General features: G+C 39.4%; 1 protein-coding gene across 10 annotated transcripts in view; it reads left to right on the forward strand.

The window, feature by feature from the left end:
* The window catches only part of PCTP (phosphatidylcholine transfer protein), a 45,920-nt gene extending 29,961 nt beyond the window's left edge, over positions 1 to 15,959 (forward strand). For 4 of the 10 annotated variants that reach the window (XM_084983127.1, XM_021067254.2, XM_084983123.1 and 1 more), the window contains one exon: positions 891 to 2,131. In XM_084983127.1, the coding sequence (XP_084839253.1) occupies positions 891 to 956 (66 nt within the window). In that variant the 3' untranslated portion in view covers positions 957 to 2,131. Of the gene's footprint in view, positions 1 to 890; positions 2,132 to 13,206 lie in introns of those variants that run through there. The other 6 variants (XM_084983128.1, XM_084983124.1, XR_014820435.1 and 3 more) reach the window with 5 other exon arrangements.
* The last annotated feature ends 1,854 nt before the right edge of the window (positions 15,960 to 17,813 follow it).

Raw genomic sequence — 17,813 nt, forward strand, 5'->3', positions numbered from 1 at the left:
GTAGGTGGGTCTGATTCCTATCCCCCTGGTGGGTAGGGCTTTGTTCCTGGGTGAGATTAGAGGTAGCTGTGTGCCTAGGGGTCTTTATGCGCAGGGCTCTGATCTCACCTGGATTGTTGTTTGGCATGGGGCTTCTCAGTGCTGATAGGTGGGACCAGATTTTCCCAAAATGGCCACCTCCAGAGAAATGCATGCTGATGAATACTCCTGAGAGATTTGCCTCCAATGTCCTTCCCCCACAATGTGCCATAGTCACCCCCTATTTTCCCAGGAGATCCTCCAAGAACTGCAGTCAGGTCTGACCCAGATTCCTATGGAGCCTCTGCTTTGCCCTGGGACCTGGTGCACATGAAAGTCTCTGTGTGCCTTTTAAGAATGGAGTCTCTGTTTCCTCCAGTCCCATGGAACTCCTGTGCACAAACCCCACTGGCTTTCAATGCCAGATGCTCCCGGGGTTCATTCTTCCAATGCCAGATTCCCAGGCATGGCGACTTGATGTGGGGCTCAGAACTCTCAACTCCTGTAGGTGAGTCTCTGTGATACAGGTACTTTCCAGTCTGTGGGGCTTCCCACCAAGGATGTATGGAGTTGCTTATATCATGTAATTGCCCCTCCTACCTCTTGATGTGGCCTCATCTTTGTCTCCTGTAGTCGGATATCTTTTTGAAAGTTTCCAGTCCATTTGGTTGAAGATTGCTCAACATTTGGTTGTAATTTTGTTGTTTTTAGGAGAGAAGTTGAGCTCCAGTCCTCCTAATCCGCCATCTTATCCCCTCTATTGTCATATTTCTTATTCTCAAAGCCATCTTCCTTTACCTCTGCCACATCCCTGAAGAATCAGGAGTAATCACTGTGAGGACGTAGAACTGACAGTTTCCTTTCCTTTGCAGAGTGGAGTTCCTAACTTCTTGAAAGACATGTCGAAAGCCTGTCAGAACTATCGCAAGAAAACCTAAGAGAGGGAGTGGGGAGCCCTGCGTCCATGGAATGATGTCTCTGGAAGTGCCACGACTACTGAAGCTCAGCCTGCCTTTCACTTTTCTGTCCTCAGAGGCCTGCACACTCTCCAGCACCTTTTTCCTGAGCATGCTTGCCTGACCCCCAGCTCTCTTTCCCACTCTCCCCACTCCTGTACCAGCTGCCTCCTTTCACTGTTGAACATGGGTCAGATTAGGGGAACCCTTGCTTGTTTATTTTTAAGAAGGGAAGTCCTCTGTAGGGTGCATAGTGCCATTCTAGGGGGATGTTGGCTGCAGGAAGACAACAACCCCTGAGAGTGACTGATCCCTGCAAGCTGGCTCCTTTCCACATGTGGTTTCTTGCAACCCAGGAGGGTGATTTCCTGCCTTTCCTTCAGAGCTGACTCTCAGGGTACCTAAACTGGGAGACATATGCTGATGCCCATTTGCCTTCTGCTTTGCTGACTTGATTTGCTTGGGAATCTAGATGATCCCACTAAATCTCTCTTCATTCCTACTTGTGGAGGTTCATGAACTTTTTAAATTTCAAACCATCTTGAAAAACATTGCCGGCCTCACTAAGTGCATAGTGTGACAGCAGTTTTTTCTCTTCATCTGTATCTGGATTTTTTTTCTCTCCCATATGCCACTGCAGGAAGCTGTCTGTACCTCACTAGTTCTGTATTTTACTGGACACTGAGGCATCAAGACAGCTCTGGCTCTTAGCAGAAGCCAACCTGCTTTGCACACAGCATTGAGATAAAGATTCTTTATTATGGAATAAGTGAATTTCCCTTCTAGAATGTTGGGGATGTTGAAGGGATAATCATTCACATCCAGGGAAATATTAATTAGTGGTGTGGCTGACTCTGCACCTTTTCTCAGGAATCCTACATAAGTTACCTGCCTCTTCCACCACCAGGAGGCTTCCCGTGTCCTACTTTTCTCTTGAATTTTAGAGGGACAGATATTCAGTGGCCAAAGGCACTATCTTATGATCTCAGGGAAAAATTTTAACTGCTTGACAGTGCCTAACCTTGATTAATGGGCATAGAAATTCAGAATATAAAGCTGGAAGCAGGGAATTTTTAAAATGGGATACCTCAAACTGCATGTTTTCTCTCTGGAAAGAGAAGTGTGTTGAATACCAAATAAATACCAAGTGACTTATACTCGTCCTGTCTGCCTTCTCCTTCCTACATTCTCCCTTCTGTGAGATTGAGCCTGTTAGGTATCTTTGGCTTGTAAGCCATATCCAACCTACCTCATGGACTTGAACATAAAAAGGAATTTTAGGGAGTTCCCGTTGTAGCTCAGTGGTAACAAACCCAACTGGAAACCATGAGGATGAGGATTCAATTCCTGGCCTGGCTCAGTGGGTTAAGGATCTGACATTGCCATGAGCTATGATGTAGGTTGCAGACATGGCTCAGATCCTGCATTGCTGTGGCTGTGATGTAGGCTGGCAGCTGCAGCTCTGATTTGACCCCTAGCCTGGGAACTACCATATGCCATGAGTGTGGCCCTAAAAACAAAACAAAACAAAACCCCCAAAAGGAATTTGAGCCTCACTTACATGCAAGGCCAGGTATAGGCTGGTCTCAGGTAGGGGTTGATACAGGTGCTAAAATTGACAGTAGGAATGACCTCTCTTCTTTTTCAAGTTTTCTTTGATGTTGAGTTTTGGTGGCAGGATTGCTGCTAAAAGCAAATGTAGACCTGCATCTCCCTAGGCTCATGCCAAGTCAAAAACAGACAGTATTTCTTTCTAGTTGGTCCCAAACCATCCCCCAAACCATGTCTCCCTCTAACTCATGTGTCAGTTCCTGCCCCAATCACTGTGGTCAGATGGATGGAATTTTGCAAATAAGCGAATACTTTATAAACTTATCATGAAAGTATCATTAGACAATAAGTTCATTGTGGATAGAAATCCTTCTTTCACTTTGATTACTGGCTCCTAAGGGAGTGTAACTATGCCTCCAATAGCAACTAAATGAGTGACTCTAATGGCTTTGAGATGATGGACCAAATGACACATACCTAGAAGGCTAAACTCATCCAGATACAGAGGTTTGATTTGATTACTTTAAGTATTACTTTAATATTTGATAATTTAATTTAATTTAAGCCCAATCATTTCTCTGAGTCATCATTTTTAGGGGTTCTAGATTCATCAGGTTCCCATTGGGCTTTCTTTGAAAGAACATGTCCTTTGTTTATTAAGGGGTGGATCTGCTGGACTTGTTATGGGTTATGCTTTAGTATTAGGAAATGGTGCAGTGTAGTTGAGTCCAGCTGAGATTAGTCAGGATTTCAGGATTTTTTTGACAAAAATAACACTACCATCAGTGCTATTTTTTTTTCCACAGGCAAATAATTCTTGCTGCATAACAATTTAAAGCTAATGAACACCTTGTAAGCTAGGAATTCCAGCAGGGGGTCTCTTTCCTTGAAAGTGTGGGCATGGTTCCCTGGCTGAGATTCCTCATCAGAATCCCCATCTGTAATGCCTGCCTTTCAGAGGGCCTGATTCCCAGCTGGGTAGGAGAGACAGGAAGCTGGAGAGCCGATTGAGTTCTCATGTTTCTAGTAATACCATCTGGTTGGTTCAGAGAATTATCTTTAAAAGCTTTGGGATGTGTGTTCAATTAGCAGATATTTCTCAAGGGTCTGGTGTCTGTCTGGCAAGGGGATGGGCATAGCAGTTCTGGGGTGAGTGAGATAGATTTGGTGTCTGCCCTCAAGAAGCTTATGATCTAGCAAAGGGGACACAGTGGACAAGCTGTTGAAAGGGTGATGAGTTGTGACAAAGGGGAAGTGAAGGGTGCTAGAGTCTAAACCTGGGAGCACTAGCAAAGTTTGAGGGGTCAGGAAGAGCCTGTTGGAATTGGCTGGATGAAGGTTGGGGAAGAAAACTGATCCACAATGAAAAGAACCATTTCTGTAAAACCCCTCAGTCAAGTCATAAAACCCCAGTCAGATCTGAGGAACTACCAAAGGTCAGGATGTCTGGGCAATAAAGGTAAAGGAAAGCATCTCACCTGTGGCTGAAGAAAGAGGTAGGAAGTCAGGCTGTGGGAGATCTTGAGAGCTATGGAAGGGACTTTGGACATTATGCCCAGAACACCAGTAAGGTTTGAAGGATTTTAATCTGAGCAGTGACCTGAAAATACATATTCATTCCTAACAGCCGTTCATTTTCCCCACGGTTCTCCATGATCCCCAGCATCCTTTCAGCATCCCCATGGGGGTGCTCTCCAAGGTGCTCTATGCCTTGTCAGTCTGAATCCTCCCCAGTGTTAGCCAGCATGCTGAGTTGCCACACTCAAACCTTGTTTTGAAGGTGGAGTATCAGCCTCTGAAATTTAACTGGAGGAAAAAATGGATCCAGAAACCACCATATATATGGCCCCCATTTCTCCTGGTAAATGCTGTTGTCAACATGCCCTCCAGTGTGACCACATCATATAGCCCATCAGAGCAGAGCTGTTACAAGAGCCAGAAGTGGCAGAGGAAAAGGAAGGACATAAAACATGTAAGCAGGTCCATTTTCCCCAAAGTTTCTTTTTCCACACTCTTCCCCAACTATAAGGAGGAATATATATAATTGAGAATATATTACATATTATGGTACATAATACAGAAACACATTCTTTGCTTAGGTTCTCAGATTTTAGAACCAACCAAATGAGAGGACTTCAGAAAAATTATTTATATTGCTAACTTACTTGTATTTTTATGTATATGTGCTTGGATACACATAATGTGTGCTCCATTTTATAGACATAGAAATGGAAGAACAACTACATCGAATGTTATGTGAGTGACCTTTGCAAGTTTTCTACATGATATGCCAAGTTCAGTGCTAGGCAGTGCAGTTCACAAAGGTGAACAAATCCTTCCCTTAGGGAATGAACAGTTATTGGTATTGAGAGCCTGATGGAAAATGTTTTAAAGACCTTCTTTGCTAAGATAAAATGAAACTATACAATGAGAGGGGAAAAAACAAACAAATAAAACAAAAAACAAAACAGAAAACCCTCTGTAGCCCTAGTGGATGGACTTACTCAAAAACTCCATAGACACACAGCTCTAAATCTAGAACATAGAAATATTTGATTTCTGTGTTCGTTGAAGATCTTCTCCCTCTTGTAAATATAGAGAAGGAAGATAATGTAGTTGGATAGATGCGGCAGCATCTCTATCATTCAGGTTACCACACATTTCTTTGAGGAATTAAAGATAACTGTACTTGTCTTACAAATCAACACTTTATAAAAACAGGAATTAGCCTCTAGAAATAATTTAAAGTCCACTTATTCTTTCTATCAATTTCCAAATGTATGCTTTTCATATCAAAAAATTTTTAGATATTGTAAAAGTTCTAGTCTTAAGAAATAAATGTCCTTGGTGTGGAGTTTCCATTGTGGCTCAGCAGTAACGAACCCAACTAGTATCCATGAGGCCTCAGGTTTGATCCCTGACCTAGCTCAGTTGGTTAAGGATCCTGCATTGCCACAAGCTCTGGTCTGGGTAGCAGATGCAGCTTTGATTTGGCGTTGCTGTTGCTATGGCATAGGGTGACACTTACAGCTACAGCTCACTATTTGACCCCTAGCCTGGGAACTTCCATATGCCCTAAAAAGACAAAAAAAAAAAAAGTCCTTAGTGCAACTTACATTCTTTCCTTTCAGATGAAAACATTCCACATAGTTTTCATATTTTTTCTTTTTTTTTAATTCTTAATTCCCTAATACAATTGTTTTTCTTCTGTACAGCCTGGTGACCCAGTTACCCACACATGTATACATTCTTTTTCTTCACATTATCATGCTCTGTCATAAGTGACTAGACATAGTTCCCAGTACTATACAGAAGGATCTCATTGTAAATCCATTCTAAAAGCAATAGTTTGCATCTATTAACCCCAAGCTCACAATCCATCCCACTCCCTCCCCCTTCAGCCAGGCAACCACAAGACTATTCTCCAATTCCATGATTTTGTTTTCTGTGGAAAGTTTCATTTGTGCCACATATTAGATTCTAGATATATCATATGGTATCATATGGTATTTGTCTTTCTTTTTGTGACTTACTTCACTCAGGATGAGAGTCTCTAGCTCCATCCATGTTGCTGCAAATGGCATTATTTCATTATTTTTTATGGCTGAGTAGTTTTCCATTGTGTATATATACCACATCTTCCTAATCCAATCATCTGTTGATGGACATTTGGGTTGTTTCCATGTCTTGGCTATTGTGAATAGAGCTGCAATGAACATGCGGGTGCATGTCTTTTTCAAGGAAAGTTTTGTCCGGATATATGCCCAAGAGTGGGATTGCAGGATCATATGGTAGTTCTATGTATAGTTTTCTAAGGTACCTCCATACTGTTCTCCATAGTGGTCGTACCAGCTTACATTCCCCCCAACAGTGCAGGAGGGTTCCCTTTTCTCCACAACCCCTCTAGCACTTGTTATTTGTGGACTTATTAGTGATGGCCATTCTGACTGGTGTGAGGTGGTATCTCATGGTAGTTTTGATTTGCATTTCTCTGATAATCAGAGATGTTGGGCATTTTTTCATGTGCTTGTTGGCCATCTGTATATCTTCCTTGGAGAGATGTCTCTTCAGGTCTTTTGCCCATTTTTCCATTGGGTTGTTGGTTTTTTTGCTGTTGAGTTGTAGAAGTTGTTTGTATGTTCTAGAGATGAAGCCCTTGTCAGTTGCATTTTTGAGGCTATTTTCTCCCATTCTGTGAGTTGTCTTTCTGTTTTCTTTTTGGTTTTCTTTGATGTGCAAAAGCTTGTCAGTTTGATTAGGTCCCATTGGTTTATTTTTGCTTTTATTTCTGTTGCTTTGGGAGACTGACCTGAGAAAACATTTGTAAGGTTGATGTCAGAGAATGTCTTGCCCATGTCTCTTCCAGGGGTTTGATGGTGTCCTGTCGTATATTTAAGTATTTAAGCCATTTTGAGTTTATTTTTGTGCATGGTGTGAGGGTGTGTTCCAGTTTCATCAATTTGCATGCAACTGTCTATGTTTGCCAGCAACTCTTGCTGAAAAGACTTTTTCCCATTTTATGTTCTTGCCGCCTTTGTCAAAGATTAATTGACCATAGGTGTCAGGGTTTCTTTCTGTGTTCTCTATTCTCTTCCATTGGTCTATACGTCTGTTTCGGCACCAGTACCACACTGTCTTAATGACTGTGTATTTGTAATATTGCCTGAAGTCTGGGAGAGTTATGCCTTCTGCTTGGTTTTTGTTTCTCAGAATTGCTTTGACAATTCTGGGTCTTTTGTGGTTCCATATAAATTTTTGGAATGTTTGTTCAAGATCTGTGAAAAATGTCATGGGTAATTTGAGAGGGATTACATTGAATCTGTAGATTGCTTTGGGTAGGATGGCCATTTTTACAATATTAATCTTTCCAACCCAGGAGCATGGAATATTTTTCCATTTCTTTTGATCTTCTTTAATTTCCTTGATTAATGTTTTATAGTTCTTGCCAAATAAGTGCTTTACCTCCTTGGTCAGGTGTATTCCCAGGTATTTGATATTTTTGGGTGCAATTTTAAAAGGTATTGTATTTTTGTATTCCTTTTTTAATATTTCATTGTTAGTATACAGAAATGTGACTGATTTCTGAATGTTAATCTTATATCCTGCTACTTTGCTGAATTTCTTGATCAGTTCAAGTAGTTTTTGGGTTGAGTCCTTAGGGTTTTCTCTATATAGTATCATGTCATCTGCATACAGTCTACATAGTTTTCTTTAGGAAGAAAGATAATTCTTATGAAAAGGAGGAAAGAAGCTATTTTGAAAAATTAAGACTATGAAAAATCTTAAATGTCTCTTTTACTAATAAAACTGTCAGATCAGGTAACCTTAATTTATTCCATCTGCCAGAAACACAATGGATATAACTGTTCTTTTCCAAATTAATGAGTTTCATATTATCACATCTGTTTCATGGATAAAATATTTTAGTGATAGCTAAGGTCTCTGTTTGCCTCTGTCTGTATATTTTTGTATACTTATATCAGTATGATATAGATAGTGATTTTTTTTGTACCACTGAATAGTATTTCCAGAATTATTTTTAAAGGCTCTATTTAATTAGCTTAAAAGTGAACAAGCATTATATAAACCATGTACTGTCAGAAATATAGAGACTAACTCAAATATTTTCCAAATTCATGTAAGGATACATATCACTAAGGATAATCCTTAGTTAAAAAGAAAAAGTAGTTTATAGGGACAGAGGAACAGTGCTACAAAAACAATGGAAACTTCCTGCATTTTAATCTGATTATATGCCCAAATTTCTCACCAAGAAATCACTCAGCTATAGAAGCCAATTAAATTACTACAAACCATTCCTTTATCTGTAAAGCAGTTCTTATTTCCTTTGCCAACTAAAAATTGTCACTCGCCATCTGGTACTGCAAGAATAAAGTTGTTAGGCACTGCAGTCAATGACCTTCAACATACCCTGAAAGGAGTTCAGGGAGAAGATCAGGCATGAGGCACTCTGTGCTCTAAGAAGATCTGGCAGGTCAGGCCCTCAGAGAGTTGGATATTTGCAGAAGTTTTTATGGGTCCAATTTCCTGAATCTTCTCATATCTAGAAAAGCACGAAACCCATTCATGGAGACATCATGACTGGCAATGACCTTTCTGTGCCAGGGAGAAATCCCCTGCAAAAGGTGTGCTTGATTGCATGTGTCCCCCTTCACTAAAATCACATGCGTCCTGACCTCCCCCCCTACCTCTTCAGAGTAGTTCCTCAGAAATATCTGAGAGGCTGTCTCTTGGGCTATTTTCCTTATCTTACCCCCAGTGAAATCTAAGTCACAACTCATGTTGTGCTTTTTGGGGGATACTGTACCCGCAGCATATGGAAGTTCCCAGGCTAGGGGTCAAAGCATCAGAGCTGCAGCTGTCTGCCTATACCACAGCCATAGCAACCCGGGATCCGAGCCACATCTGTGACCTACACTGCAGCCTATGGCAACGCAGGATCCTTAACCCACTGGGTAAAGCCAGGGACTGAACCCTCATACTCACAGACACTATGTCAGGTAGTTCTTAACTTTCTGAGGTACTACAGGAACTGCCGTGGATTTTTGTTTATTGGTTTTTTTTTGTTGTTGTTGTTGACAATTTTTGCCACCAACAAAGGGGCTCAAAGCAGATTTTTCTGCTTTATCTGAACCCCGAGGGGCCAGAGCTTGGTAGCAGAAATCCCTTGTGCCCATCTGCCTCTCTGAGAGTCCAGATGAATTTGGGTGAGTCTCTCCTGATTCTCAATCTCCCATATTTGTTGATGATCTTGAGTTGATGATCTTGAGTTGATCTTGAGTTGATCTTGAGTTGATCTTGAGTTGATGATCTTGAGATGATGATCTTGAGTACATGCACACCGCTCCCCCCCCCCCACCAAGTGAAAGATACTGGGATGGTGCCCACAGAGCTGAAAGATATGAAGTGGGGGCAGTTGAAAGACACTGAAGAAGATTCCCACCCTGTTGAAAGGTACTGGGGTTTGCTCAGTAGCTGAGAGGTCTAGGCTGAGTTGTTAAGGAGGAGGTTAAGCTGACACATTTCCTCAATTCCGTTGCTTTGAGTAGAATTTGTTGGGATAAAAGTGAAGATATTAGATGAGAGATTCTCTGAAGAAGAGTGACAAGACACCTCCCAGTCAACTATGGTTTTTCCAGGAAACCAAGACATTTACAGGAGTGGCGGAAGCAGAGGTAGAAGTCCCATAGGGAAAATTAGTCATGAATTAAAAGACTTGCTCATTCAGGGATCATGAATAAGAATCCACATCACATCCAGTAACATGAGCTTCCACGTGGTCTTAGACCACTGAAAGGAGAAACCGAGACACTTAAGAGGTGTCGAAAAGACTCTAGGTTGATGCCTAGAGGAATTAAGTTCATAAGCAGCACACTAACCCACCACACAATTTCATCCCTGATCAGTCTTATCCCTGACGAGTTCACCTTCAAACTGGGAAATAGGAGTTCCTGTCGTGGCTCCGTGGTTAACAAATCTGACTAGGATTTAGGGCAGTGTCCTTCCTAACAGCTAAAAAGTGGCTTGACTGTGTCTATCTGTAATTTTCTTGCCTCTTTCCATGTTGCTTTATTATCACAGCTACAGGGACCAAATCTACTTAATATCCATCACACTACTGCGTGCAAAAAGCATCGTTCCTGAAGGCAAAAGGCAAAGGAATTCTAGGATAGGCACAGCCTCTGCCCTCAAACTCTGCAGGAAGCTTCTACCTAACCATTTAGAGAAGGAGCTACACCAAGGCTGCTGAGGGAAGAGTCCCTTGAGGAGATACTGAGGGTGGAATTTATTAATTTAGCTTTTGAGAAAGGAAAATCTACTATAAGTAGAACCTGGAGTAAAGAGTTTGCCAGCCCATTGGTACAAGAGGCTTAAGATGCCTTTGAGGAGTTCCCATTGTGGCTTAGTGGTTAATGAATCCGACTAGGAACCATGAGGTTGTGGGTTCGATCCCTGGCCTCGCTTAGTGGGTTATGGATCCGGCGTTGCCGTGAGCTGTGGTGTAGTTTGCAGATGTGGCTCGGATCCCACGTTGCTGTGACTCTGGTGTAGGCCGGGAGCTTCAGCTCTGATTAGACCCCTAGCCTGGGAACCTCCATATGCCATGGGTGCAACCCTAGGAAAGACAAAAAAAAAAAAAAAAAAAAGATAAACTGGGAAATAGAGCCTCTCATACAGAGGAACAAAGGGCATAAGAAAGCCAGTCTCTGACTGATAGCACAGTTTATGTACATACAAAATGTATAATTATAAGTACTTGATTGGGAATTAAAGGAAATTTTTGTCCTGAAGATGAACAATATGGGCTTTCCATTGTGTACACAGTTGTTGGAGAAAGCTAGCCTGATAAAACATCTTTTAAAACTTGCTTTTCTCCCCCTTTAGAAATAAATGTTCTATCAGGGTTCTCAGGAACACCAATTTATATAAACCATATTTAGTTTCTGACACTGAAGGGGGGAAAAATGGGAAGGGAGGCCTTTTAAATTTAAATTATTCCAACTGTTATTTATAAACTAGTGAGTTTTATATGGTAATATCTGATTCATGACTAAGTTTAGAGAATGCAGTGTTGATATCTCTGGTCGTGTCATTCTTTTTTGTCTATGTGTATGGTATTATCAAAATTAATTTATAACTTAGCTCCAATTAATTGACTTTAAGGAAAACAAATACTTGTGTAAATTCTCATAAATATAAAAAGAAATTGGCCAGAATGAATTTCAGGTTCGTGTGAACTAGGAAATATTGACTATTAAAGTAATACATAGTCTTAAAGTTAATTTGTTGATTTAATGAAATGGACATGTCTTTTGAGTCATCATTATTAAGTACAATACTTTTATTGTAATTAGGTTTAATAGAAGTCAAATAAAATTCTATTATATGTTGCAAATTTGTCAGCCAGAAAAATAACTTAGTATGATGCAATTTTTTTAGGTAAATTATATGTAAATGAGATAAGAGCTTTTGGGTGAACTCTGTGGGGATAATTATGCTTTAGGAATATATACTTAAAAACAATCCTGCAGATTTTGGTAAACTGAAATTTTAGATTTATGCTAAATTAATAAATTAAATGAAATGATAGAAGTTTATTGGATAGGTCATTTGCAAATAAAATAAGATACTGAAACATTAATTATTGAACATTGGCTTCCTTTTAAAAGGTAACTAAAGATATTCAGGACTGTTAACAAATGTTTGGTGCCACAATGAGGTGTTTTCTATAAGAAAGAATGTTTGTAGAAATTATTATTGGGCATTTATGTTTGCCAGTCTACAAAATGCTATTGTAAAAGCTAGTTCAAAATTGCTTATTTCTTAGTTTTCACATAAATTAAGATTTTTAAGAGTTGGAGGGTTCAAATTTAAATACACAGTTAAAGATACTAGAAATAATAAAGAAAACATTTTAGTGTATGACAGCAGGAGAAGCTGTGTGTTTTCAGTAAAAGAGGGTATGAAGAATGGAATTACTTTTTATTAAGGGAAAAGAAGGTAATTTTGCCTTAGAGCTGGTTGTTTCTGGATGGAAAAAAGTGAGAGACAATATGGGTACAGAAAATCTGTAGAAGGAAGGTTTGTGGAAAAGGAACCCTGAGAAAAGAGTTTTGTGCATAGGCAGGATTGGCTAAGCACAGAGTAAATTTAATTGTGTAAATAAAATTTAAGAGAAAGCTGATGCAAAATCTGAATTTGTTCTTCTCTCTATTAAGAGGACAAAGTTTTCTAAAAATATTGATCTATTTTGCTAACAGAGTGTAGAGTTTATTTTACCTTTAACCAATACTCTGTGATAACTCTCTTTTGGCCTTGAAATATTTTATTGTTAAGTGCATAATATTGATTCATGGTGATCTATGATTCTATTTGACCAAGTGTTTTGAAAGGCTTTGATATTTTTGGTAAGTTTCTGAAATCAAATGCTAACAAAGTTAACTTGGGGATGCTTCAAAGAACGCCTGAAACATTGCAAAGAGAGAGATTAAACTAATTAGGTTCGTTCAGGTTGTTAAATTACATGGGAAATATTGTCAAGGGAGTAATAAATCTTCTTAGGTTAGAGTGTATGGGTAAATGCTATCAATCTAGACATTCTAGAAATCACATGGAATTCTTAAAAAGCTGGTCTGTCCTAGTAAAAGTTTATTAGTCATAATTCTAGTCATTATATTAATATGCTGTATGTCACAGCAGTAACCAAGTTTCTTTGTTAATTGCACTGTAAGCAGGTCTTTAACCATGGCTTCTTAAGCTTTTTGTCACTCATAGGCAGTTATTATTTTCACTCTAATGCCTTTGAAAGGATGCTTCCCCTTCAAGAAAATTTTGGCAAGGACTTTTTGACAAGTACAAGTTTCAGACAACTTTCAGATTATACTGTTAATCTGAGTAAGAAATTATGGAACTCTAATGGAAAATCTGATGGCTTCTTAAAACTGTTAATAAAAAGGATTGCTTATACAGGACTATGTGAGCTGATGAATATGCTTATAGTTTTTATGATTTCTGTCTGAAATATTACTATCTTTTAATCTGTGTTTCCAGATACAAGGAAATCCTTCCTCTCAAGCTAATTATGACAGGAATTTGGTGAATTATACCTTTGTAAGCAAAACTGAAACATTTATCTTTTCTTTCTATCTGATCTCTCCAGAGATTGGAATCTTAGGTTCCCAGCAACTTTAGAAATTGGAAGACCATCTCTCAACAGGTACAGGAAACTCAAAGTATTTTGGGGATTTTGAAAGGGGATGAATCCACACAAATCCGTAAGTATCTCAGGTGAAATCTGTGAAATTATTTATTTATTTATTTATTGCTTTTTAGGGCTCCTGAAAGTTCCCAGGCTAGGGGTCAAATTGAAGCTACAGCAGCCAGCCTACACCACAGCCACAGCAATGTGGGACCCAAGCCACACATGTGACCTATACCACAGCTCATGGCAAGGCCAGATTCTTAACCAACTGAGCAAGGCTAGGGATCAAACCTGTATCCTCATAGATACTAGTCAGATTCATTTCCACTATGTCACAATGGGAACTCCCCATCAAATCCAATTTTAAAAGAGCCTATGTGATCATCTATTCTTACATAAATCATCAGAACAAGCTTATTGCAATCAGAATTATTTTGCAAAGTAATTAGTCTTAATTTGGCTGTGTCTGATAGAAGTGAGGGTAAATTTTTTTTTGTCTTTTTTTTTTAAGGATCTCACTCATAGCACACAGAAGTTCCCAGGCTAGGGGTAAAATCAGAGCTGTAGCTACTGGCCTACACAATAGCCACAGCAACACAGGATACTAGCCACACCTGTGACCTATACCACACCTCATGGCAATGCTGGATCCTTAACTCACTAAGCAAGGCCAGGAATCAAATCCATGTCCTCATGGATACTGGTTGGGTTCATTATTGCTGAGCCTTGATGGGAGCTCCAAAATGAGGGTAATTTTAGAGAGAAAAAGTTTATGTTTCAGTGAATATTACGTTTGAGTTTTGTTAATGGAGATCTGTATTTACTAAGACTCACTTCCCAGATAGCTTCTTGCTGTTGCATTATTGTAAAGGTTAATTGAATTATTAAAAGGACACTCTAGTTTGTTTTTAAAGCTTATCTCATTACTCTATCTTTGGATGAAGATCAGATGCCCCATGACCTGCCACCAGGGGATCATGGAATACTGGAAAAGACATCATTTAAAGAATTATCTCCAACATAGATACATAGATGGAGCGACCCTTACCACTTACTCTTAACTGAAACTAAAGAGAATTGACTCTTGAATTAATATTTCCACTTAGAAAGGACACTTGCGTTGGACTGGCCAATAGAGAGGACTGATGAGGTCAAAATCACCTTGAAACAATGCTCAAACAGAGGAAAAACTACCAGACGAAGATGAGAAGAAGATGATATTGGAGGGAGACAGCTGACTCAAGCTGTGGGGCCTGGCCCACACACCAGTTACTTTGATAATTTCTCATATGTGGCTTACGAGCTAAATGTTTTTCACAGTCTTATACAGAGGTAGTTAATCCAGTTGTTGAGTTCGTGGTCAGTTATCCATATCTCATACTTCTGGATTACCTTGTTGGATTTCTCCACTCCAAGGCCCTTAGGAAATTATTCTAGAAGAAAGAAGTTATAGGTTTGTTTAGGCCACTATTGATATTACTGGATGAGACTCCTTCACTGGGCCATTCAACCATACTTGCTCTGACCATCACCATAAACATAAATGTTCTTTGAGATTTTCTCAAGCTCAATCAGAGCAACATGCAAAATTTCGGCCTAAGAATATAACCTCTCCATTTCCAGTTTGGAGATGGATTTATATGAGTAATGCCAGACTATGATCATTTGAGTTTAAGGCTCCCTCTATGTTGGGAATAATTAAAACATACTAAGGATGGCCAGCCTAATAATACTAGGGAATTTGGATGGATGCCTTACGAACAACACCAATATATCATTTCTTTTAAAGGTTAGGATTGGTATAGAACAAATTAACTCAAATGACCTAGGGATATTCAAGTCCACACCTAATGGAAGTTCCTAGCTTAAATTCTTACTTATAACCTTGCAAACACTACTAGCTATATTACTTGTATTCTTCCTATGTTATAAGATTGCTGTTTCATGTGTTACCAAGTGTGTGACTGAGCCTCTGACAAAATGACGACTAGACAACTTGAAGCAGTTGACCAGAGAGATAGTTTTATAAAAGATCAGTGATGATAATCAGGTAAATTTACATATGGAAAGAAGCAAGAAGAATAATTTTCTTGATCATAACAGACTACCTTGTCAGACACTTTTGGCTATGGCTAATAGGGCCTAGTCTAGTAATAGCACACTGAGTGGCCTATCAACAAAATATTCCCCTGACCTAGGAATAAGCATTCCTAGTACTGTGGGACAAAGAGATCATTAAATGCCTCCCAGGCCATGGTCCAATTTATGACCATGAGGGGCATTCCCAACTAAAAATTGTCACTTGCCATCCGGTGCTACAAGAATGAAGTCATTAGCCACTGCAGTCACTGACCTTCAAAGACACCCTGAAAGGAGTTCAGGATGGAGGTCAGGAATGAAGCACTCTGTGCTCTGGGAAGATCTGGCTGAACAGGCCTTCAGATAGATGTTTTCAGGAGAAGATTTTAAGATCTTCTCATATCTAGAAAAGCACTAAACCGTTATTGGAGACATCTGCTCCTCATGACTAGCAGCAACCTTCTGGTGTCTGGCAGAAACCCCCTGCCAAAGTGTGTGCTTGATTGCACGCATCCCCTTTCACCTCTGCCTCGTCTCGTCTGAGCAGTTCTTAAGAGCTATCTGAGAGGCTAGCTCTCTTCTGGGCTATCGTCATCATTTTGCCCCAAATAAAACTTAACTTACAACTCTCAGGTTCTGCTTTTTGTTTTCCAGTCCATACCTTCAAAATAAAATTTAAAATAAAACGTCTTCATGTTTGATAAGCAGCTTTACCACCAGTCTCTGTTATCCTACAACATTCAACACAGGCAACACCTCAGGAGGGTTGGGCCAAAAACAATTCCAAGGTTCTCTGCATACCTAAGATTCTCCTTTTCATGAAGGGTCATTCTGAAAAATAAAAGAGTATGACTTCATGTAAGCCACAGGGTGCTTCATAATTCTCCAGCACTAAAGGAAAACTAAGATTCCTAATAAAAGCTTGCACCCACTTATCAAAAAACCAAAGTAGTTTAAGTATCTTAGTTTAATTAAAACAAGAATATCTATAGAGTTTTCAGCAATAAACACTTAACTGTTTGCTAAAAGCCAAATAAACTCATGCAATCTGTATTACAGAATTTGTCAGCAAGAAAGATAACTGAAAGTGATTGTTAGCTATTTTATGTCTCATGAAATTTTCATGTGATATAAAATAATTGCTAAGAAGAAGGAAGGTAAAGAGACATAGATAAAAGTTTATAATGTAAGGATAACTTGATCCCCTTGCTGTACAGTGGGAAAAAAAATTTATAAAGTTTTCAACAAGTTTATGTTTCTGGCTACATGTACTTAATAGTTTCCAAAATGGTTTCCAAAACGTTTTTGGGGTCTACATAATCATGTAAGCCAATGCCTTGTGATAAATCTTGACTTTGGACAGCAAGCTGACAACATTTGGGGAGGATTTCCTTTGAAATGTAGAGAGGTAAAAGGAACAGCTTGAGGCAAAGCACAGAGGCAGGAGATGGAGAGGCAGAAAGATAATGTGCTGTTGAGGGTAATAGCTAATAATAACAAACATTATTGATCACTTTCTAAATGCCAGGCACAGACTGAGCACTCCCACATATGAGATCATTTCATCCTCACCCTGTACACTTAAAGACTCCAAGAGGGCATGGAACTTTGTCTTATTCACATACATTCAATATATATAACACACAAAATACTCAAAATTCGCTACTGAAGGAGTGACTGAATCAGGATAACACTATGATCCAATGCCAGAAAGATGGGTATAAAAATTTCACTTCATCTTGTGTTCCACCTAATTTTTAGCAGAAGAGTGAAATTTGAGGACATACATTTTTTAGAATTTTTAAAAGCTAGAATTGTTTTGTCTTTCAGGTTTTTTTTTTTTTTTTTTTTTTGCCTTTCCAATCTGATTCAACACTTTGGAAGACTTATACAGACTAAAACTGACATAGTAGAAGGTATTATTGATGTAATTGAGGGAGAGGAGAGAAGTAGGAGGCAGGGCAGGAGGAGAAGAGAAGCTTGTTCCTTTTATTTTATTTTATTATTTTACAGGCCAGGATCCAGGAAGGTAAGAAAATCTATATCCCTCTAGGGACAGATATGGAGGTTGTTGGGGGTGGAGGCAGCCACCAAGCCTTGTTCTCATGTCTCATGTCTATTTTGCACAATTCCTGTCTAGTGCTTCCTAAACTGAGAAAAAGCCAATGAAATCCAAGCAGGACAAAAACAGTACTTAGAGCTCAGAGAAGGGCATACAGTTTTGTTTATGTCAGAGAGCTTCAGAAGGGCTGTGTCTGTTTCTAAGTGGTCCTGGATTCTGCTTCACAATGGATGTGGAATTTCATTTTCCCGGGGACAGTGGATAGTACTCTTCATTAGGAACCTTTATTTCAGACCTCCGTTGAATAATTACTGGATGGCTGAATGCATCCAATTAGGAGCTCTCCCTCCACTGCACTGCTTGGCTCATGTTCCATTCCAGCTACTTCAAGCTCATATAAACAGCGTTCATTTTCCATTACAAG

This window comes from Sus scrofa, chromosome 12 (assembly GCF_054392235.1).
Source record: "Sus scrofa isolate SSC_HxYL_T2T_F1_AM1 chromosome 12, Sscrofa_HxYL_maternal_Yorkshire_Landrace_v2.0, whole genome shotgun sequence".
Lineage (NCBI taxonomy): Eukaryota > Metazoa > Chordata > Mammalia > Artiodactyla > Suidae > Sus > Sus scrofa.